Source organism: Drosophila tropicalis, unplaced genomic scaffold (assembly GCF_018151085.1).
Source record: "Drosophila tropicalis isolate 14030-0801.00 unplaced genomic scaffold, ASM1815108v1 contig_9, whole genome shotgun sequence".
Classification (NCBI taxonomy): domain Eukaryota; kingdom Metazoa; phylum Arthropoda; class Insecta; order Diptera; family Drosophilidae; genus Drosophila; species Drosophila tropicalis.
Window position 1 is genome coordinate 580,249 of NW_027173398.1, and position 24,841 is coordinate 605,089.

General features: G+C 44.5%; 1 protein-coding gene across 1 annotated transcript; it reads left to right on the forward strand.

Moving 5' to 3' along the window:
• Positions 1-1,462: 1,462 nt before the first annotated feature.
• On the forward strand, positions 1,463-24,594 carry LOC137586089 (uncharacterized). The gene is made up of 10 exons (XM_068302090.1): positions 1,463-1,504; positions 2,158-2,732; positions 5,938-6,601; positions 12,587-13,220; positions 13,555-13,687; positions 16,394-17,057; positions 17,375-17,700; positions 23,853-23,992; positions 24,102-24,209; positions 24,278-24,594. Exons 1-10 carry the CDS (start codon positions 1,463-1,465, stop codon positions 24,592-24,594), a joined length of 3,603 nt encoding a protein of 1,200 aa, XP_068158191.1.
• Positions 24,595-24,841: the final 247 nt, after the last annotated feature.

Below are 24,841 nucleotides of genomic sequence, written 5' to 3' on the forward strand. Positions count from 1 at the left end.
TTCCCACGCCAGCAGATCCCTCTCCGCCTCCTGCTGCTGCAGGATCTGCTGGCGCCACCAACTCATCCATTGCTGGTTCTCCAGCATAGCCCGTTCGGACTCCCAATCTATCCCCTCTGGCTCGAGTGGAGGTGGGCTGGCTACTCCATCAGCCGCACCTTCATCAGCCACGGCCACCTCCGCCGTTTCGCTGGCCTCTGACCTTGAGTCCACCATACGAAACGGCGTTGGTGGCCGCGCTGGCTCCCACAATCTTGCCGGCGGCTCGTATATCTCATTCTGCCAATGAGAGAGACCGGTCGAACCCCACGCAACCTCTGGCGATTTCGTACAAGCGGGAAGATGCGTGGGAGGCATAACGAAAAACCAATATACGTGCACAGGCGACGGGCAACCAAGTCCAACATGGCTCGATCGAACCGAATCGAACCACATGCAACCGTTTGGCGATTTCGTACAAGCGGGAAGATGCGTGGGAAGCATAACAAATATGAGTGGCTGTATAAGAGTAAATGAAGCCGGGCTTGAGGGCACAATTGCATGTAAAAAGGGGGCATTGGCTTCATTAGATAAATTAAGAGCATGGAGAGGCAAATAAATGCATGCATTAGCATACATATAGGTCACACGTACACTATGCGTGAGTGACGGCAAGGGAGAATACCGGTGGCCAATGGGCCGCGCTATGCATACGTCACGCTCATGAGAGCGAAAGCAGTAAATTGCAAGCACCAAAAGAATTTTGTGAGCGAGAGAAAACAAAAGTGATGGCCAAGCAAACCCGAAAGACGGGTGCGGGGGACGCTTGGTACCGAAATGAAACCAAGTGAGGGCTATGCTTATGAAACGGGGAGTAGGGGGGAGAGTAAAGAAATTGTAAAACGAAAATGGTTTGTGGATTTGTGAGGGGAATATGCAAGCCGAAGGGGGAGGGATGAGCCATGGGGAAGCCCTCTATCTAATAGATACGAGATGCGTATGAAAGTGTTTTGCGTGGGGAATTAAATATTGTTATATATTAAAGTAATCAAGCTAATTATGTTTAAACGTTAATTTAGTTAATACAATTAGCATATATGTATGTAGATAATAATATTGAGTAAATGTGGGTGAATTTGGGTATGACGAGTGGATCAAAGGGAGCGACGGGCGACGGCAGCGTTGGCAGAGAAAGCAGAGAGAGTCAACGGGATACGGAGGGCGGCCAATAGAAAGGCGACGCCAATGCGAGAAAGTGATGCAAGTCAAGATGTACAAACAAGAAAGACAAGGACAAGGCGTAAATGGGCGCTCAGCCACAAAGAAAGTGGTCATATGCGCCAAGGATTTACGGGACTTTCACCACGCATAGCAACAAGTGGATGCGTGGGTGAAAGCAGAGGGTCGATGGAAATGTACCAGCTGTATAGCGGTACTACACCAAGATATTCCTGAGGCCGGGGGATCTGCATATATAAAGGCAATGCCCATCAAGCAAATCATCAAGTCAACAAGTCGTGATCAAGTAACAAGTAATTAAGGCCTTACGAGTAACCTTAAGAAACTTATCAATGAAACACAAGAAACAACAGCAAAACTAAGAACTATTCACGCCTTACGAGTAACCTGTACAGCTTCATTCAATTATAACAAGTCCTTAAACAAGGATAATAAACACCGTACCCAAGCTAAAGTAAATTTGAGAGAAGCCAAGCAATCTCCAGGAGCGTCCAAAGTCAGTGGTAGGCACGAGGATATATCCTACTGCCGAAATTCCAGGATCTATATATCCTGATGAGTACCAATTTCTGAGGAAACATCCTGCGTCGTGATAACAGCCTTAAAGCAAAAGCATTCTCAACAAATTTAGCGAAGAGGGTGCAGAGGTGTATCGCAAATCAAGCACATTGTACAAATCGAGGCAGTAGCCAGCAACGGCTACAGAAACAAGAGGAAGACAGGAAAGGACGACGAGGGATTCGAAGTGACTCACCAACGCTGTCCAAGCCCAGCACTACCATCGAGAAACCGTCATATCCGACCCACTCCATTAACGATTTGAATAAACATACAATTAAACATTAGCAACTGAAATCGAACATGTTTTAATTTCACCGGGGCACAAAATAAATTTGTTGTGCCGAACCTAGCCCAAGAGATATTGTAAATATCCCGAAGGACGAAAAGGATCGTTACAACTCCTCATCCTCCGATGAGGAGTCCGACGACGATGAGCCGGATATGATGGATCCGGTAATCGCCGCCTCATCGGACGAGGAGAACGATGAGGACGTAGAGGACAGTGGATACGGGTCAGAGAGCGAAGCAGAGTCGGCGATAAATCAGGGCCACCAGGAGGAGGATGAAGACGACGAGATGTGGAGAGAGCTGGGCGAGGCGATAGCCATGATGGAGGACGAAGTGGCGGAGGAAGCAAGCAGCGGCCGAAGTAGCCCAGAGGAGTATGCGCCGTGGGAGCAGAATGAGATATACGAGCCGCCGGCAAGATTGTGGGAGCCAGCGCGGCCACCAACGCCGTTTCGTATGGTGGACTCAAGGTCAGAGGCCAGCCAAACGGCGGGGGTGGCCGTGGCTGATGAAGGTGCGGCTGATGGAGTAGCCAGCCCACCTCCACTCGAGCCAGAGGGGATAGATTGGGAGTCCGAACGGACTATGCTGGAGAACCAGCAATGGATGAGTTGGTGGCGCCAGCAGATCCTGCAGCAGCAGGAGGCGGAGAGGGATCTGCTGGCGTGGGAAAGGCACCAGCAAGACGAGCTAGCAAGGGCCAGGGAAAGGCTGGCGGACGCAATAAAGCAGCAACAGCAACAACAGCAGCAGCAACAACAGCAACAGCAACAACATCAGCAGCAACGACAGCAACAGCAACAACAGCAGCAGCAACAGCAACAACAGCAGCAGCAACAGCAACAGCAACAATAACAACAGCAGCAGCAACAGCAACAACTGCAGCAGCAACAGCAACAACAACAACAGCAGCAGCAACAGCAACAACAACACGAGCTAGAACATCAAGAGTGCCCATGGGTGGAGCCAAGACCGGCATTAAATAGGCAAGTGTCTGCACCCATGGGGCACAACGTCAGTGCTCGGCCCATATTGGCCCGGCAGCTATCATGCCCAGTGCCATACGGGCATGAAAGGTATGAGGCAGTGCCAGAAGAAGAATGGCCAGAAATGGTGGTGGATGTCGTGGGCCAAATGGCCCGGCACGAAGGGCCACGAGTAGTGAGATTGGTGTGGGCGGGTCAAACAAGGTATAGGATTAGGATAGCGCAGGGGGTAGTTCGGGTATATCGGGAAAGGAGGGTATAATAAGTAGGATAATTAGATGTAAGTAGGAAAAAAACAAGATGCGGAACGGGCCAAAGAAAAAAAAACAATGAAAAGATGCCCTAATCCGCCAACATTTAACGAAAAGATACTCAGTAATCGCCAACATTAGAAGATGCCAATTGGCCAATAAAAGATGCGAGCTGAGTCCCAAAGAAGAAAAAGACACAAAACAAGCAAAAGACAAGCCTAAACCAAAGAAAAACACAAAATAAGCAAAACAAGCAAAAACCAAAGAAAAACACAAAACAAGCAAAAACACATAAAAAAAAAGCAAAGAAAAAAAAAGCACACAAAACGAGCAAAACACATGCCAAAACTACAAAGGCAAACATATTAAATGCACAAATACGAGAATGGAAAATACACATACAGAAAACAAACACAAGGTACAAGGGACAGGGGAGGGCAAATCCCTCCCGAAGAAGGGGGAGTGTGAGGAACATTATATAGACAAGAATAATGTCCCACACAACAAACAAGCTACAACAAACAAGATACAACAAACAAACTACAAAGATACAACAAACAGCCAGATACAAACACAGCCAAGACACAAACTAAATACACGATATAAGACCAAGCACAGAATTGGTCGTATAAGAGTGAAATCGGCTGTGAATGAGCAAATGAAGCAAGGCCGGCCGAACATGGCCGATCGAACCCCACGCAACCGTTTGGCAATTTCGTACAAGCGGGAAGATGCGTGGGAAGCATAATACATTAAGTTCGATCGTATAAGAGCCAATGAGAGAGACCGGTCGAACATGGCCGATCGAACCCCACGCAACCTCTGGCGATTTCGTACAAGCGGGAAGATGCGTGGGAGGCATAACGAAAAACCAATATACGTGCACAGGCGACGGGCAACCAAGTCCAACATGGCTCGATCGAACCGAATCGAACCACATGCAACCGTTTGGCGATTTCGTACAAGCGGGAAGATGCGTGGGAAGCATAACAAATATGAGTGGCTGTATAAGAGTAAATGAAGCCGGGCTTGAGGGCACAATTGCATGTAAAAGGGGGCATTGGCCTCATTAGATAAATTAAGAGCATGGAGAGGCAAATAAATGCATGCATTAGCATACATATAGGTCACACGTACACTATGCGTGAGTGACGGCAAGGGAGAATACCGGTGGCCAATGGGCCGCGCTATGCATACGTCACGCTCATGAGAGCGAAAGCAGTAAATTGCAAGCACCAAAAGAATTTTGTGAGCGAGAGAAAACAAAAGTGAGGGCCAAGCAAACCCGAAAGACGGGTGCGGGGGACGCTTGGTACCGAAATGAAACCAAGTGAGGGCTATGCTTATGAAACGGGGAGTAGGGGGGAGAGTAAAGAAATTGTAAAACGAAAATGGTTTGTGGATTTGTGAGGGGAATATGCAAGCCGAAGGGGGAGGGATGAGCCATGGGGAAGCCCTCTATCTAATAGATACGAGATGCGTATGAAAGTGTTTTGCGTGGGGAATTAAATATTGTTATATATTAAAGTAATCAAGCTAATTATGTTTAAACGTTAATTTAGTTAATACAATTAGCATATATGTATGTAGATAATAATATTGAGTAAATGTGGGTGAATTTGGGTATGACGAGTGGATCAAAGGGAGCGACGGGCGACGGCAGCGTTGGCAGAGAAAGCAGAGAGAGTCAACGGGATACGGAGGGCGGCCAATAGAAAGGCGACGCCAATGCGAGAAAGTGATGCAAGTCAAGATGTACAAACAAGAAAGACAAGGACAAGGCGTAAATGGGCGCTCAGCCACAAAGAAAGTGGTCATATGCGCCAAGGATTTACGGGACTTTCACCACGCATAGCAACAAGTGGATGCGTGGGTGAAAGCAGAGGGTCGATGGAAATGTACCAGCTGTATAGCGGTACTACACCAAGATATTCCTGAGGCCGGGGGATCTGCATATATAAAGGCAATGCCCATCAAGCAAATCATCAAGTCAACAAGTCGTGATCAAGTAACAAGTAATTAAGGCCTTACGAGTAACCTTAAGAAACTTATCAATGAAACACAAGAAACAACAGCAAAACTAAGAACTATTCACGCCTTACGAGTAACCTGTACAGCTTCATTCAATTATAACAAGTCTTTAAACAAGGATAACAAACACCGTACCCAAGCTAAAGTAAATTTGAGAGAAGCCAAGCAATCTCCAGGAGCGTCCAAAGTCAGTGGTAGGCACGAGGATATATCCTACTGCCGAAATTCCAGGATCTATATATCCTGATGAGTACCAATTTCTGAGGAAACATCCTGCGTCGTGATAACAGCCTTAAAGCAAAAGCATTCTCAACAAATTTAGCGAAGAGGGTGCAGAGGTGTATCGCAAATCAAGCACATTGTACAAATCGAGGCAGTAGCCAGCAACGGCTACAGAAACAAGAGGAAGACAGGAAAGGACGACGAGGGATTCGAAGTGACTCACCAACGCTGTCCAAGCCCAGCACTACCATCGAGAAACCGTCATATCCGACCCACTCCATTAACGATTTGAATAAACATACAATTAAACATTAGCAACTGAAATCGAACATGTTTTAATTTCACCGGGGCACAAAATAAATTTGTTGTGCCGAACCTAGCCCAAGAGATATTGGAAATATCCCGAAGGACGAAAAGGATCGTTACAACTCCTCATCCTCCGATGAGGAGTCCGACGACGATGAGCCGGATATGATGGATCCGGTAATCGCCGCCTCATCGGACGAGGAGAACGATGAGGACGTAGAGGACAGTGGATACGGGTCAGAAGAGAGCGAAGCAGAGTCGGCGATAAATCAGGGCCACCAGGAGGAGGATGAAGACGACGAGATGTGGAGAGAGTTGGGCGAGGCGATAGCCATGATGGAGGACGAAGTGGCGGAGGAAGCAAGCAGCGGCCGAAGTAGCCCAGAGGAGTATGCGCCGTGGGAGCAGAATGAGATATACGAGCCGCCGGCAAGATTGTGGGAGCCAGCGCGGCCACCAACGCCGTTTCGTATGGTGGACTCAAGGTCAGAGGCCAGCCAAACGGCGGGGGTGGCCGTGGCTGATGAAGGTGCGGCTGATGGAGTAGCCAGCCCACCTCCACTCGAGCCAGAGGGGATAGATTGGGAGTCCGAACGGACTATGCTGGAGAACCAGCAATGGATGAGTTGGTGGCGCCAGCAGATCCTGCAGCAGCAGGAGGCGGAGAGGGATCTGCTGGCGTGGGAAAGGCACCAGCAAGACGAGCTAGCAAGGGCCAGGGAAAGGCTGGCGGACGCAGTAAAGCAGCAACAGCAACAACAGCAGCAGCAACAACAGCAACAGCAACAACATCAGCAGCAACGACAGCAACAGCAACAACAGCAGCAGCAACAGCAACAACAGCAGCAGCAACAGCAACAGCAACAACAACAACAGCAGCAGCAACAGCAACAACTGCAGCAGCAACAGCAACAACAACAACAGCAGCAGCAACAGCAACAACAACACGAGCTAGAACATCAAGAGTGCCCATGGGTGGAGCCAAGACCGGCATTAAATAGGCAAGTGTCTGCACCCATGGGGCACAACGTCAGTGCTCGGCCCATATTGGCCCGGCAGCTATCATGCCCAGTGCCATACGGGCATGAAAGGTATGAGGCAGTGCCAGAAGAAGAATGGCCAGAAATGGTGGTGGATGTCGTGGGCCAAGTGGCCCAGCACGAAGGGCCACGAGTAGTGAGATTGGTGTGGGCGGGTCAAACAAGGTATAGGATTAGGATAGCGCAGGGGGTAGTTCGGGTATATCGGGAAAGGAGGGTATAATAAGTAGGATAATTAGATGTAAGTAGGAAAAAAAAGATGCGGAACGAGCCAAAGAAAAAAAAACAATGAAAAGATGCCCTAATCCGCCAACATTTAACGAAACGATACTCAGTAATCGCCAACATTAGAAGATGCCAATTGGCCAATAAAAGATGCGAGCTGAGTCCCAAAGAAAAAAAAGACACAAAACAAGCAAAAGACAAGCCAAAACCAAAGAAAAACACAAAATAAGCAAAACAAGCAAAACACAAGCAAAAACCAAAGAAAAACACAAAACAAGCAAAAACACATAAAAAAAAAAAGCAAAGAAAAAAAAAGCACACAAAACGAGCAAAACACATGCCAAAACTACAAAGGCAAACATATTAAATGCACAAATACGAGAATGGAAAATACACATACAGAAAACCAACACAAGGTACAAGGGACAGGGGAGGGCAAATCCCTCCCGAAGAAGGGGGAGTGTGAGGAACATTATATAGACAAGAATAATGTCCCACACAACAAACAAGCTACAACAAACAAGATACAACAAACAAACTACAAAGATACAACAAACAGCCAGATACAAACACAGCCAAGACACAAACTAAATACACGATATAAGACCAAGCACAGAATTGGTCGTATAAGAGTGAAATCGGCTGTGAATGAGCAAATGAAGCAAGGCCGGCCGAACATGGCCGATCGATCCCCACGCAACCGTTTGGCAATTTCGTACAAGCGGGAAGATGCGTGGGAAGCATAATACATTAAGTTCGATCGTATAAGAGCCAATGAGAGAGACCGGTCGAACATGGCCGATCGAACCCCACGCAACCTCTGGCGATTTCGTACAAGCGGGAAGATGCGTGGGAGGCATAACGAAAAACCAATATACGTGCACAGGCGACGGGCAACCAAGTCCAACATGGCTCGATCGAACCGAATCGAACCACATGCAACCGTTTGGCGATTTCGTACAAGCGGGAAGATGCGTGGGAAGCATAACAAATATGAGTGGCTGTATAAGAGTAAATGAAGCCGGGCTTGAGGGCACAATTGCATGTAAAAAGGGGGCATTGGCCTCATTAGATAAATTAAGAGCATGGAGAGGCAAATAAATGCATGCATTAGCACAGAGCCCGGCACTCATATCCCCCGGGGGACGAACACGTTCGGCACCTCGTATGCGTGTAACCGAACGGCTGCCGAAGACCTCACACAGAGCATGAGGGTTGATTTAGTTGCCGTCAGCATTTCGACGCAAGCACATCTATGTCGCTTTGCTCGATCGGTACACATGAAAAAATTAATGCCTTTATTCTTTTTATGTAACTGGCAACTTTTGCAAAAATATTATGATATAATATTTTTAATTGAAAATTTAAAGCATAAGCGCAAAAAAAGTATGCAATCTACATACATAAAAACGGAATATGGAAGCTTTCAGCATTCCAAAAATTTGAAAAATGTATACATATGTACATATGTATGTATATGTATATAAAACATTCATATTATGCAAATATTCCACTTACAATTACATATGTAGACATTTTTCTTGTCACAGATTTGCAGAAAACATGGGCAAAAATGCATCTTCGAATCTTCGAGCATCGGCCGAAGTAGGTAAAAAGGGTAACATTTCAGAGCATTCTACCTGCACTTGCGGTTTCTTGCACTTGTCGTTGTTTAGAAATGGAAACGATAAAAAAAGGGAATGGGAAGTGGGACAAAAAATCTATTTTTAGCAAAATTAGGTAAAAAGGGTTAACTTGCTACCTAAAGGTCAAGATTTTCGCGAATCCGCGGTCCACTTTTTAGTCGTAATTGACCCTCTAATTTGTGTGAAAGTGTTGTGCAATTGGTTTCATTTTTTGTGAATAGTAATTTGTTTAGAAAATAGTCTTTCTAAAGACTTTTTGATGTGATTAACCATTGCGATTTGCTGTGTGACTTATTTTAATTTCGTATATTATTTTTATATTTTTTTCTTTACCGAAAACATGTGGGATGTCGAATGGGAAAACCAATTTTTTTTTTGGATTAAATTTAAACAATGAGGCAGAATGTTTAATATGTCATCGCGTAATTGCCAAAAAATATAAATTTCACCTTAATCGTCACTTTTCCACTCATAACGAGTCCCAGATTAAAAACGAAAACGAGAGATTAAATTTATTTCATAAACTTAAACGTTTGTTTTATCTCAAAAACAATCGAGTTCGCCAACCTGTTTTAGAAAACGGTCCTGATGGTGACTCGGAAAATGTGCAATTAAAAGCGTCTTTTGCCATTGCACTAGCATTAGCTCGAAAATGTCGCCCATTCGAAGACGGTATGTTTTTTTAAAGACCTTTGCTTGGAGGTGCTTGATATTTTGGGGCATAGGGACCAGGAGTGTTATAGTTTAATAAACGATACTCCTTTATCAAGTCGAACTATAACTCGCAGGACCGAGGAAATAGGCCAATACTTATACTCAGAAACTAAGAAAAGAATAGAGGGCTGTGCCTTCTTTTCAATTTGTTTGGATGAAAGCGTAGATGTTAGAAATATTAGTCAAATGGTTATTTGTGTTAGGACTATTGATTACGACTTTAACATTTGCGATGAATTTTTAAAGTTACATTCTTTTCATAGTCATGTTAATGGGAAAAGTACGTTTGATGCCTTTGAGAAGCATGTACTTTCATTCCAATTATCAAATAAAATGTCCTCAATTTGCACTGATGGTGCCGCCACCATGAAGGGAAAGAATGAAGGATTTCTTGGCCATGTCAATAGACATGTAGAAGAAATACCATTTTTCCATTGTTTCATCCATCAGCAAGCATTGTTTGCAAAAATTTTTCAAGTTGTGGATGCAATGGGTGTAGCAATTAGAATTATTAATCGCATTAAAGGTGGTCATAATTCGCTAACCCATAGAAAGTTTAAATCTTTTCTGTCAGAATTCGGCGCTGAATATGAGGATCTTTGCCTTTTTACTGATGTTAGGTGGCTGAGCCGAGGCCAAAGTTTAGACAGACTATACACTCTTCGTAATGAAGTAATTTCATTCTTAGAAAGCGAGAACTTAGAAAAAGACAAAGAATTGTTAGCTTCATTAAAAAATCCATTATTTATTTTAGACTTGGCATTTCTAACTGACATAGTCCTTTTCATTAATCAATTAAATCTTCAGCTTCAAGGCCGCAACAAACTTCCGTCCGATTTAATTGCAGCAATCAATAAATTTACTTGCAAAATAAATGGTCTTAAAATTCAAATAAAAAACAATGACCTGTCCAGCCTTCAGCGAACTGCAGAAATTGCTACATTGCACCCCAACCCTTCCCGAATTCAGGAATACGCAGAGGCAGTTAATACCTTTTCCTCTGAAATAGCGGAAAAATTTTCTGATTTTCAACAAATCAATTGGCTCATTGCAGTTTTTAATAACCCCCTAGAAGCGGAATCTGAGTCAATTCCAAAAGAAATTAGCGAGGAAATACAGGTCATGAAAACTGACTTGATGCTGCCGTTAAGTAGTGGAATAGAATTTTGGCGAGAAATCCCTATAGATAAATTTCCGATTTGCAAAAAGGCAATGTTAAAATTATGTTCTATGTTTACCACAACATATATTTGTGAAAACACATTTTCTACAATGAAATTAATTAAAAATTCTATTCGAAACAGTCTAACTGATAGCCATTTAGAAAATCTCCTTCGGATAAAAAGTTATCCAAATAATATAGAAGTAAAGGAAATAGTTGAGTTTCAAAAAAAATATTAATTCAAAATTATTGGTTTTCCATCGCATTTCTAATTTTTCTTGCTTTTGTCACATGCAATTTGCGCAGTGTAAAGTAACTTACGCACACAAGCAAGCGCACACATACAACTACATCTTTTCAGCGCTCTCTTTGTGCCGGGCCCTGCATTAGCATACATATAGGTCACACGTACACTATGCGTGAGTGACGGCAAGGGAGAATACCGGTGGCCAATGGGCCGCGCTATGCATACGTCACGCTCATGAGAGCGAAAGCAGTAAATTGCAAGCACCAAAAGAATTTTGTGAGCGAGAGAAAACAAAAGTGAGGGCCAAGCAAACCCGAAAGACGGGTGCGGGGGACGCTTGGTACCGAAATGAAACCAAGTGAGGGCTATGCTTATGAAACGGGGAGTAGGGGGGAGAGTAAAGAAATTGTAAAACGAAAATGGTTTGTGGATTTGTGAGGGGAATATGCAAGCCGAAGGGGGAGGGATGAGCCATGGGGAAGCCCTCTATCTAATAGATACGAGATGCGTATGAAAGTGTTTTGCGTGGGGAATTAAATATTGTTATATATTAAAGTAATCAAGCTAATTATGTTTAAACGTTAATTTAGTTAATACAATTAGCATATATGTATGTAGATAATAATATTGAGTAAATGTGGGTGAATTTGGGTATGACGAGTGGATCAAAGGGAGCGACGGGCGACGGCAGCGTTGGCAGAGAAAGCAGAGAGAGTCAACGGGATACGGAGGGCGGCCAATAGAAAGGCGACGCCAATGCGAGAAAGTGATGCAAGTCAAGATGTACAAACAAGAAAGACAAGGACAAGGCGTAAATGGGCGCTCAGCCACAAAGAAAGTGGTCATATGCGCCAAGGATTTACGGGACTTTCACCACGCATAGCAACAAGTGGATGCGTGGGTGAAAGCAGAGGGTCGATGGAAATGTACCAGCTGTATAGCGGTACTACACCAAGATATTCCTGAGGCCGGGGGATCTGCATATATAAAGGCAATGCCCATCAAGCAAATCATCAAGTCAACAAGTCGTGATCAAGTAACAAGTAATTAAGGCCTTACGAGTAACCTTAAGAAACTTATCAATGAAACACAAGAAACAACAGCAAAACTAAGAACTATTCACGCCTTACGAGTAACCTGTACAGCTTCATTCAATTATAACAAGTCCTTAAACAAGGATAATAAACACCGTACCCAAGCTAAAGTAAATTTGAGAGAAGCCAAGCAATCTCCAGGAGCGTCCAAAGTCAGTGGTAGGCACGAGGATATATCCTACTGCCGAAATTCCAGGATCTATATATCCTGATGAGTACCAATTTCTGAGGAAACATCCTGCGTCGTGATAACAGCCTTAAAGCAAAAGCATTCTCAACAAATTTAGCGAAGAGGGTGCAGAGGTGTATCGCAAATCAAGCACATTGTACAAATCGAGGCAGTAGCCAGCAACGGCTACAGAAACAAGAGGAAGACAGGAAAGGACGACGAGGGATTCGAAGTGACTCACCAACGCTGTCCAAGCCCAGCACTACCATCGAGAAACCGTCATATCCGACCCACTCCATTAACGATTTGAATAAACATACAATTAAACATTAGCAACTGAAATCGAACATGTTTTAATTTCACCGGGGCACAAAATAAATTTGTTGTGCCGAACCTAGCCCAAGAGATATTGTAAATATCCCGAAGGACGAAAAGGATCGTTACAACTCCTCATCCTCCGATGAGGAGTCCGACGACGATGAGCCGGATATGATGGATCCGGTAATCGCCGCCTCATCGGACGAGGAGAACGATGAGGACGTAGAGGACAGTGGATACGGGTCAGAGAGCGAAGCAGAGTCGGCGATAAATCAGGGCCACCAGGAGGAGGATGAAGACGACGAGATGTGGAGAGAGCTGGGCGAGGCGATAGCCATGATGGAGGACGAAGTGGCGGAGGAAGCAAGCAGCGGCCGAAGTAGCCCAGAGGAGTATGCGCCGTGGGAGCAGAATGAGATATACGAGCCGCCGGCAAGATTGTGGGAGCCAGCGCGGCCACCAACGCCGTTTCGTATGGTGGACTCAAGGTCAGAGGCCAGCCAAACGGCGGAGGTGGCCGTGGCTGATGAAGGTGCGGCTGATGGAGTAGCCAGCCCACCTCCACTCGAGCCAGAGGGGATAGATTGGGAGTCCGAACGGGCTATGCTGGAGAACCAGCAATGGATGAGTTGGTGGCGCCAGCGAGATCCTGCAGCAGCAGGAGGCGGAGAGGGATCTGCTGGCGTGGGAAAGGCACCAGCAAGACGAGCTAGCAAGGGCCAGGGAAAGGCTGGCGGACGCAGTAAAGCAGCAACAGCAACAACAGCAGCAGCAACAACAGCAACAGCAACAACATCAGCAGCAGCAGCAACGACAGCAACAGCAACAACAGCAGCAGCAACAGCAACAACAGCAGCAGCAACAGCAACAACAACAACAGCAGCAGCAACAGCAACAACAACAACAGCAGCAGCAACAGCAACAACAGCAGCAGCAACAGCAACAACAACACGAGCTAGAACATCAAGAGTGCCCATGGGTGGAGCCAAGACCGGCATTAAATAGGCAAGTGTCTGCACCCATGGGGCACAACGTCAGTGCTCGGCCCATATTGGCCCGGCAGCTATCATGCCCAGTGCCATACGGGCATGAAAGGTATGAGGCAGTGCCAGAAGAAGAATGGCCAGAAATGGTGGTGGATGTCGTGGGCCAAATGGCCCAGCACGAAGGGCCACGAGTAGTGAGATTGGTGTGGGCGGGTCAAACAAGGTATAGGATTAGGATAGCGCAGGGGGTAGTTCGGGTATATCGGGAAAGGAGGGTATAATAAGTAGGATAATTAGATGTAAGTAGGAGGGAAAAAAAAAGATGCGGAACGGGCCAAAGAAAAAAAAACAATGAAAAGATGCCCTAATCCGCCAACATTTAACGAAAAGATACTCAGTAATCGCCAACATTAGAAGATGCCAATTGGCCAATAAAAGATGCGAGCTGAGTCCCAAAAAAAAAAAAGACACAAAACAAGCAAAAGACAAGCCAAAACCAAAGAAAAACACAAAATAAGCAAAACACACAAAACAAGCAAAACACAAGCAAAACCAAAGAAAAACACAAAACAAGCAAAAACACATAAAAAAAAAGCAAAGAAAAAAAAAAGCACACAAAACGAGCAAAACACATGCCAAAACTACAAAGGCAAACATATTAAATGCACAAATACGAGAATGGAAAATACACATACAGAAAACCAACACAAGGTACAAGGGACAGGGGAGGGCAAATCCCTCCCGAAGAAGGGGGAGTGTGAGGAACATTATATAGACAAGAATAATGTCCCACACAACAAACAAGCTACAACAAACAAGATACAACAAACAAACTACAAAGATACAACAAACAGCCAGATACAAACACAGCCAAGACACAAACTAAATACACGATATAAGACCAAGCACAGAATTGGTCGTATAAGAGTGAAATCGGCTGTGAATGAGCAAATGAAGCAAGGCCGGCCGAACATGGCCGATCGAACCCCACGCAACCGTTTGGCAATTTCGTACAAGCGGGAAGATGCGTGGGAAGCATAATACATTAAGTTCGATCGTATAAGAGCCAATGAGAGAGACCGGTCGAACATGGCCGATCGAACCCCACGCAACCTCTGGCGATTTCGTACAAGCGGGAAGATGCGTGGGAGGCATAACGAAAAACCAATATACGTGCACAGGCGACGGGCAACCAAGTCCAACATGGCTCGATCGAACCGAATCGAACCACATGCAACCGTTTGGCGATTTCGTACAAGCGGGAAGATGCGTGGGAAGCATAACAAATATGAGTGGCTGTATAAGAGTAAATGAAGCCGGGCTTGAGGGCACAATTGCATGTAAAAAGGGGGCATTGGCCTCATTAGATAAATTAAGAGCATGGAGAGGCAAATAAATGCATGCATTAGCATACATATAGGTCACACGTACACTATGCGTGAGTGACGGCAAGGGAGAATACCGGTGGCCAATGGGCCGCGCTATGCATACGTCACGCTCATGAGAGCGAAAGCAGTAAATTGCAAGCACCAAAAGAATTTTGTGAGCGAGAGAAAACAAAAGTGAGGGCCAAGCAAACCCGAAAGACGGGTGCGGGGGGACGCTTGGTACCGAAATGAAACCAAGTGAGGGCTATGCTTATGAAACGGGGAGTAGGGGGGAGAGTAAAGAAATTGTAAAACGAAAATGGTTTGTGGATTTGTGAGGGGAATATGCAAGCCGAAGGGGGAGGGATGAGCCATGGGGAAGCCCTCTATCTAATAGATACGAGATGCGTATGAAAGTGTTTTGCGTGGGGAATTAAATATTGTTATATATTAAAGTAATCAAGCTAATTATGTTCAAACGTTAATTTAGTTAATACAATTAGCATATATGTATGTAGATAATAATATTGAGTAAATGTGGGTGAATTTGGGTATGACGAGTGGATCAAAGGGAGCGACGGGCGACGGCAGCGTTGGCAGAGAAAGCAGAGAGAGTCAACGGGATATGAAGGGGGGGCCAATAGAAAGGCGACGCCAATGCGAGAAAGTGATGCAAGTCAAGATGTACAAACAAGAAAGACAAGGACAAGGCGTAAATGGGCGCTCAGCCACAAAGAAAGTGGTCATATGCGCCAAGGATTTACGGGATTTTCACCACGCATAGCAACAAGTGGATGCGTGGGTGAAAGCAGAGGGTCGATGGAAATGTACCAGCTGTATAGCGGTACTACACCAAGATATTCCTGAGGCCGGGGGATCTGCCTATATAAAGGCAATGCCCATCAAGCAAATCATCAAGTCAACAAGTCGTGATCAAGTAACAAGTAATTAAGGCCTTACGAGTAACCTTAAGAAACTTATCAAGGAAACACAAGAAACAACAGCAAAACTAAGAACTATACAGGCCTTACGAGTAACCTGTACAGCTTCATTCAATTATAACAAGTCCTTAAGCAAGGATAACAAACACCGTACCCAAGCTAAAGTAAATTTGAGAGAAGCCAAGCAATCTCCAGGAGCGTCCAAAGTCAGTGGTAGGCACGAGGATATATCCTACTGCCGAAATTCCAGGATCTATATATCCTGATGAGTACCAATTTCTGAGGAAACATCCTGCGTCGTGATAACAGCCTTAAAGCAGAAGCATTCTCAACAAATTTAGCGAAGAGGGTGCAGAGGTGTATCGCAAATCAAGCACATTGTACAAATCGAGGCAGTAGCCAGCAACGGCTACAGAAACAAGAGGAAGACAGGAAAGGACGACGAGGGATTCGAAGTGACTCACCAACGCTGTCCAAGCCCAGCACTACCATCGAGAAACCGTCATATCCGACCCACTCCATTAACGATTTGAATAAACATACAATTAAACATTAGCAACTGAAATCGAACATGTTTTAATTTCACCGGGGCACAAAATAAATTTGTTGTGCCGAACCTAGCCCAAGAGATATTGGAAATATCCCGAAGGACGAAAAGGATCGTTACAACTCCTCATCCTCCGATGAGGAGTCCGACGACGATGAGCCGGATATGATGGATCCGGTAATCGCCGCCTCATCGGACGAGGAGAACGATGAGGACGTAGAGGACAGTGGATACGGGTCAGAAGAGAGCGAAGCAGAGTCGGCGATAAATCAGGGCCACCAGGAGGAGGATGAAGACGACGAGATGTGGAGAGAGCTGGGCGAGGCGATAGCCATGATGGAGGACGAAGTGGCGGAGGAAGCAAGCAGCGGCCGAAGTAGCCCAGAGGAGTATGCGCCGTGGGAGCAGAATGAGATATACGAGCCGCCGGCAAGATTGTGGGAGCCAGCGCGGCCACCAACGCCGTTTCGTATGGTGGACTCAAGGTCAGAGGCCAGCCAAACGGCGGAGGTGGCCGTGGCTGATGAAGGTGCGGCTGATGGAGTAGCCAGCCCACCTCCACTCGAGCCAGAGGGGATAGATTGGGAGTCCGAACGGGCTATGCTGGAGAACCAGCAATGGATGAGTTGGTGGCGCCAGCAGATCCTGCAGCAGCAGGAGGCGGAGAGGGATCTGCTGGCGTGGGAAAGGCACCAGCAAGACGAGCTAGCAAGGGCCAGGGAAAGGCTGGCGGACGCAGTAAAGCAGCAACAGCAACAACAGCAGCAGCAACAACATCAGCAGCAGCAGCAACGACAGCAACAGCAACAACAGCAGCAGCAACAGCAACAACAGCAGCAGCAACAGCAACAGCAACAACAACAACAGCAGCAGCAACAGCAACAACAGCAGCAGCAACAGCAACAACAACAACAGCAGCAGCAACAGCAACAACAGCAGCAGCAACAACAGCAACAACATCAGCAGCAGCAGCAACGACAGCAACAGCAACAACAGCAGCAGCAACAGCAACAACACAGCAGCAGCAACAGCAACAGCAACAACAACAACAGCAGCAGCAACAGCAACAACAGCAGCAGCAACAGCAACAACAACAACAGCAGCAGCAACAGCAACAACAACACGAGCTAGAACATCAAGAGTGCCCATGGGTGGAGCCAAGACCGGCATTAAATAGGCAAGTGTCTGCACCCATGGGGCACAACGTCAGTGCTCGGCCCATATTGGCCCGGCAGCTATCATGCCCAGTGCCATACGGGCATGAAAGGTATGAGGCAGTGCCAGAAGAAGAATGGCCAGAAATGGTGGTGGATGTCGTGGGCCAAATGGCCCAGCACGAAGGGCCACGAGTAGTGAGATTGGTGTGGGCGGGTCAAACAAGGTATAGGATTAGGATAGCGCAGGGGGTAGTTCGGGTATATCGGGAAAGGAGGGTATAATAAGTAGGATAATTAGATGTAAGTAGGAAAAAAAAAAGATGCGGAACGGGCCAAAGAAAAAAAAACAATGAAAAGATGCCCTAATCCGCCAACATTTAACGAAAAGATACTCAGTAATCGCCAACATTAGAAGATGCCAATTGGCCAATAAAAGATGCGAGCTGAGTCCCAAAGAAAAAAAAGACACAAAACAAGCAAAAGACAAGCCAAAACCAAAGAAAAACACAAAATAAGCAAAACACACAAAACAAGCAAAACACAAGCAAAACCAAAGAAAAACACAAAACAAGCAAAAACACACAAAAAAAAGCAAAAAGAAAAAAAAAGCACACAAAACGAGCAAAACACATGCCAAAACTACAAAGGCAAACATATTAAATGCACAAATACGAGAATGGAAAATACACATACAGAAAACCAACACAAGGTACAAGGGACAGGGGAGGGCAAATCCCTCCCGAAGAAGGGGGAGTGTGAGGAACATTATATAGACAAGAATAATGTCCCACACAACAAACAAGCTACAACAAACAAGATACAACAAACAAACTACAAAGATACAACAAACAGCCAGATACAAACACAGCCAAGACACAAACTAAATACACGATATAAGACCAAGCACAGAATTGGTCGTATAAGAGTGAAATCGGCTGTGAATGAGCAAATGAAGCAAGGCCGGCCGAACATGGCCGATCGAACCCCACGCAACCGTTTGGCAATTTCGTACAAGCGGGAAGATGCGTGGGAAGCATAATACATTAAGTTCGATCGTATAAGAGCCAATGAGAGAGACCGGTCGAACATGGCCGATCGAACCCCACGCAACTTTTGGCGATTTCGTACAAGCGGGAAGATGCGTGGGAGGCATAACGAAAAACCAATATACGTGCACAGGCGACGGGCAACCAAGTCCAACATGGCTCGATCGAACCGAATCGAACCACATGCAACCGTTTGGCGATTTCGTACAAGCGGGAAGATGCGTGGGAAGCATAACAAATATGAGTGGCTGTATAAGAGTAAATGAAGCTGGGCTTGAGGGCACAATTGCATGTAAAAAGGGGGCATTGGCTTCATTAGATAAATTAAGAGCATGGAGAGGCAAATAAATGCATGCATTAGCATACATACATATAGGTCACACGTACACTATGCGTGAGTGACGGCAAGGGAGAATACCGGTGGCCAATGGGCCGCGCTATGCATACGTCACGCTCATGAGAGCGAAAGCAGTAAATTGCAAGCACCAAAAGAATTTTGTGAGCGAGAGAAAACAAAAGTGAGGGCCAAGCAAACCCGAAAGACGGGTGCGGGGGACGCTTGGTACCGAAATGAAACCAAGTGAGGGCTATGCTTATGAAACGGGGAGTAGGGGGGAGAGTAAAGAAATTGTAAAACGAAAATGGTTTGTGGATTTGTGAGGGGAATATGCAAGCCGAAGGGGGAGGGATGAGCCATGGGGAAGCCCTCTATCTAATAGATACGAGATGCGTATGAAAGTGTTTTGCGTGGGGAATTAAATATTGTTATATATTAAAGTAATCAAGCTAATTATGTTTAAACGTTAATTTAGTTAATACAATTAGCATATATGTATGTAGATAATAATATTGAGTAAATGTGGGTGAATTTGGGTATGACGAGTGGATCAAAGGGAGCGACGGGCGACGGCAGCGTTGGCAGAGAAAGCAGAGAGAGTCATCGGGATTCGGAGGGCGGCCAATAGAAAGGCGACGCCAATGCGAGAAAGTGATGCAAGTCAAGATGTACAAACAAGAACGACAAGGACAAGGCGTAAATGGGCGCTCAGCCACAAAGAAAGTGGTAATATGCGCCAAGGATTTACGGGACTTTCACCACGCATAGCAACAAGTGGATGCGTGGGTGAAAGCAGAGGGTCGATGGAAATATACCAGCTGTATAGCGGTACTACACCAAGATATTCCTGAGGCCGGGGGGATCTGCCTATATAAAGGCAATGCCCATCAAGCAAATCATCAAGTCAACAAGTCGTGATCAAGTAACAAGTAATTAAGGCCTTACGAGTAACCTTAAGAAACTTATCAAGGAAACACAAGAAACAACAGCAAAACTAAGAACTATACAGGCCTTACGAGTAACCTGTACAGCTTCATTCAATTATAACAAGTCCTTAAACAAGGATAACAAACACCGTACCCAAGCTAAAGTAAATTTGAGAGAAGCCAAGCAATCTCCAGGAGCGTCCAAAGTCAGTGGTAGGCACGAGGATATTTCCTACTGCCGAAATTCCAGGATCTATATATCCTGATGAGTACCAATTTCTGAGGAAACATCCTGCGTCGTGATAACAGCCTTAAAGCAAAAGCATTCTCAACAAATTTAGCGAAAAGGGTGCAAAGGTGTATCGCAAATCAAGCACATTGTACAAATCGAGGCAGTAGCCAGCAACGGCTACAGAAACAAGAGGAAGACAGGAAAGGACGACGAGGGATTCGAAGTGACTCACCAACGCTGTCCAAGCCCAGCACTACCATCGAGAAACCGTCATATCCGACCCACTCCATTAACGATTTGAATAAACATACAATTAAACATTAGCATCTGAAATCGAACGTGTTTTAATTTCAGCGGAGCACAAAATAAATTTGTTGTGCCGAACCTAGCCCAAGAGATATTGTAAATATCCCGAAGGACGAAAAGGATCGTTACAACTGGCGCCCATGAGCTATCAGCAAGTGATCCAGTGAGCCAAATGAGTGAGTTGGCTGACTTCGGCAAAAAGAATGAGTGAGCCAGTTCACCTCGATGGGCTGCTTTTACCCAAGTCTAGTATCATCACATTTAGTATTTTTTCCCATATGTTAATGTTTGAACAAATTTAATAATTGTCCCCCGGATAGATCTTAAATAAAGAACACTGAACCACAAAAAAAAAAAAAGTATTTTTATAAATACCATTAAACTTCAATATAATATTCAATAAATAAACATTGCCGATTATAAATGCATAAGACATACATATGTATTTTAGTACTGTATTGTATATTACTATATATTGCATGTGACTGACCATGCTCGACATCACACCACCTATGTAAGTAGATTTTGTGCCACGCATTTTCGAAATCGCCCATTTATATTTGAAGGTACCACTCAACAATAAATTTTTATATGTATTTTTATAGTCGCGAGCCTACTCTCGTCAAGAGCAGACGTTCCTAAACAATTAGCGGACAATCCGATTCCGAATAACGGAATCCTCTTACTATCTTCGCTCTGGTTGGCTGGCGTAATCACGCCACTTACCTAGCTTAACCTGATTGGTTGAGCTAATATAGTCATCTCGCTCACTCCTACTGAGTACTGGTGCAATCAAATAACGGAGCCTGTTCGCCCCCTAACCGGCGGCATGGGTTGCAATAGCGCCACGTGCTCACCCGAAATTGGGAATTTAAAAAGACCCACTTGGCAAGCAGCAAAAATTGGTGCGAAAGAAACTGCTAAACGCAAAGGAGACTTCTTACTAAAATCACAAACTCAAATTTTCTTACAAATTTTATTTATTTATAATAAAATTATTAAATTATTGCTAACTTATGAACTAAAGCGCTGGCAGCTAAGGCCTTCGGCTTGGTATTTACATATTTACAAATTTACATATTAACATACTTATGTATAATTACAATTAGTGGTAGATTTTTGTAAGGTTAAGGAATTGGATTATTTGCGATGTATTTTCTGGTGTGGGATTTGAAAGGATGGAAAGGGTGCAGGTATTTTTGAAAATTTGGTTCCTAAGGTGCTGGGTTGCTGGGCATTCTTTAAGGATGTGGGTAATGTTGAGGTTACTTGCACATAAACAGTTTGGGGATGGGGTGATGTTGTTGGGGTCGATATAAACTTCTTGGGTGAGCCGTGTGTGTCCTAATCTAAGCCTTACTATTTTTATTTGGTCTCTACGTGTTATTATGTTTTGGCTAAATGATTTTAGATAGAGTCTTGAGTCCGTTAGGCTAGTGTTGACTTGTTGATACCATCTATTGCAGTGTTCAATGTTATTCCTAAGTTGTTGAATATTTTTGCTTCTAAGAAATTTGTTGATGTCTTTAGTGTTGAAGTTAGGGGTGCAGTGTAACGGACTAAAGATTGTAGACTTGGCTACCGAATCGGCAAGTTCGTTCCCTTCAATGCCACAATGGCTGGGGTTCCAAAGAAGTTTTATTTTGGGTGCAGATTTGGTAAGCAGATTCCTAATTAAAGTTGGATAAAAGTTGTTGTTGTCAATGTTCCCGATAGTTTTAATAGATGAGAGAGAATCCGAACAAATTACAAAGTTACCTTTTCTACTTTGAATTAGTTTAATTGCGTCAAGAATGACTATAGTTTCGGCTGATTTCGAGCCGTCTGTAGGTATATATAAATGTGTATTTGTTGTATTTAGCCTTGAGATCGAGGAAGTGCCGCCTATAAATACTCGTCGGTGTATTGGGTTTGCTGTATTTTTGTAGTGTAGTATTTATAACGGTAGCGAAAGTCCATGGAGGGGTTATTGCTCTGTTTGGTACCGGGAGGTAGGGGATATGGTTTTCATTGCATAAAAGGATGATTTTTTCTAATGTCGATGATATTTTATATATTTTAGTTTTGTTACTTTGCTTAATATGTTTGTAGAGTGGTGAATTTGAACTGTCAAGTAATGTTTTGTATGTTTTGGCTGTAATAAGGTCTCTCTGTTGTTCTATTGTGGGTATATTTGATTCGAAAAGTAAGTTTGATATGGGCGTTGATCGTAGCGCGCCAAGTGATGTGCGTATTGCTGCGTTAAACAAAGATTAAAGCTTGTTGAGCGTTGATTTTGGTGCGTGCCCGTAGATAAATATTGAGTGGTCTATTTTAGATATCAATATAGATTTTGTTAGGTTGATCAGTGTGTGTGTGTTGCAGTTGAATTTGGGACTTGCTAGGTATTTTATGATATTGAGTTTATTATGTAATGTTGGTTTAAACTTCTATCTGTAATATTTAAAATTTTGGAAAAAACGTCTTAAATATATGCCCTCCAAAAAACGGACTTTTCTTTGTTCAAATGCACCTGTGAAAAAAACGGATGAAAATATGAAGACCATTCTTACGGTTCGTAATCTGAACACAATAACCAACAAATTATAAAAGAAATTATTTCATTAAGTTTGTTAGGAGCCGAGAAAATCAAAAACAAAAATAAAAAATCAAAGAAGCTAACATCGGCTATGCCGAAGTTTGTATACCCTTGCAGTTCTTGGTAATAATAATTTTACATGTTCAAAATTTGTTTTCTGCAACTCAATTCATCAATATACAAACAAAACAATTTTACTCTCATATTATCACATACTTGATTTTTAGTAAAATGTTTCTTCTAGTTCTTCTAGAGCTATATGATATAGTGGTCCGATCCTTATGGTTTTCATACTTTATTTTTGCCGGGTAATAAAAACCCACGAAAAAAAATTTCAGCCCGATAGCTCTTAAGACGGCTGAGTAAAACGCGTACGCACAGACGGACGGACAGACGGACATGGCTATATCGACTCAGCTTCTCACGCTGATCAAGAATATATATACTTTATGGGGCCGGAAATGTCTCCTTCTGTGCGTTACAAACATCTGATCAATTTTATAATACCCTCTGCAAGGGTGTAATTTCTGTTCCAATTCCGTTTCGGTTCAGAGAGCAAAATTTATTTCTATGCGTATGGAAATTTAATTTTTCATAATTTTGCTAAATTCTCGTTCCACGCGTTCCAAGTCGTTTCTTTGGGGTTATGTTTCAATTTCAAAGTGTTCCACGCGTTCCAAGTCGTATTTTTGGGGCTATATTTATATTCCAAAGTGTTCCACGCGTTCCAAGTCGTATCTTTGGGGTTATATTTCAATTCCAAAGTGTACCACGCGGTCCAAGTGGTATCCTTGGGTTTTATTTTTCAATTCCAAAGCGTTCAAAGCCGTGCATAGGGTTCTTTGGCAGCGTTCCAAGTTATCCCAACCGTACCAACTCGTTTTGTGGGTTTTTTAATCAATTTTCAAGGCGTTTCAAAGCCGTTCCTTGCGTGGTTTGCTACTGTTCCAGGTTTTCCCAAACGTTCCAGTTTGTGTTTTTCGCCAATTTTCAAGCCGTGCCAAACCAGATCACTAGGACCACTGCGGCCACGTCGAGCAGGCCAAAAAAGGTCAAGCCACTGGTACCGCTGGCCACCTCCACAGATTTTGGTAACCGGCCCAAGAATCACTCGGTCCGAATCCAAAAGGACTTTAGTTGCTTCCACCATGGGTTTGCAAAAGTTTATCTCGATCGGTGATAAACTGATTCAATTTGAAGTCGACACCCAAGTCACTTCACTGTCCGAGGTCAGCGTTTTTACGCTCCAAGTCCGTCGTGATCGAGTACGAGCGTTGTGTGAGAGGATCGAGCAGGAATATGAGAAATGTGAGGCACTCCCAGATACTAAAGACGGTAGCTCTGAAAATTTAGCCATCCATCTAAATTTGACAAAGGCTATCAAATCTACGAGCGATGCACGGCTCGATTAAGCGAGCTTATCCACGAAGCGTCTGCTCCTACTCCTCCGAACCGTCATGGGCGACTTATCGTAAACAGCCAATTCCGAGCATTTCTTGATCTGCCTCAAATTTCCCATGAGTCCGGAAAGGCATTACAAGATCATCAGAATGCTCTGCAGGCATCCATTCGCGCTTTTGAGCACTGTGGCCTGCCAGTCACCACGTGGGGTGGCATGTTCGTATTTTTCTGTTCCCTCAAATTGCCGAAGATCACCCAATCTCCTGGAGATAAGACTGCCATTCCAGAATGACAAACGATGGACGATTTCCTCACCGAGCCGTTCCGTACGTTTGAAGCGGTTGAAAATACAACTGCAATGGCTATTTCGCTTCCCACACCGAAACCTCCGCAAAATCTACTTCCAGCCACCCGACAGGCTAATACATTTGAAGCCAAGATGACCATAGCAAAATCCTGTGATCTCTGTATGATGGAAAAACACCCGGTGCGTCGATGTCCCCGCTTCCTTCAGATGCCGGTGCCGGAGAGGGGGGGCA

Bases quoted from the DNA above. Each gene is read 5' to 3' on its own strand.
- LOC137586089 (XM_068302090.1), top strand. From the start codon at position 1,463: ATGCCCATCAAGCAAATCATCAAGTCAACAAGTCGTGATCAA. The intron at 6,602-12,586 runs GTAAAGCAGCAA...AATATCCCGAAG, and splicing joins GGGAAAGGCTGGCGGACGCA to GACGAAAAGGATCGTTACAA. The intron at 17,701-23,852 runs GTATAGGATTAG...CTACTGTTCCAG, and splicing joins GTGTGGGCGGGTCAAACAAG to GTTTTCCCAAACGTTCCAGT.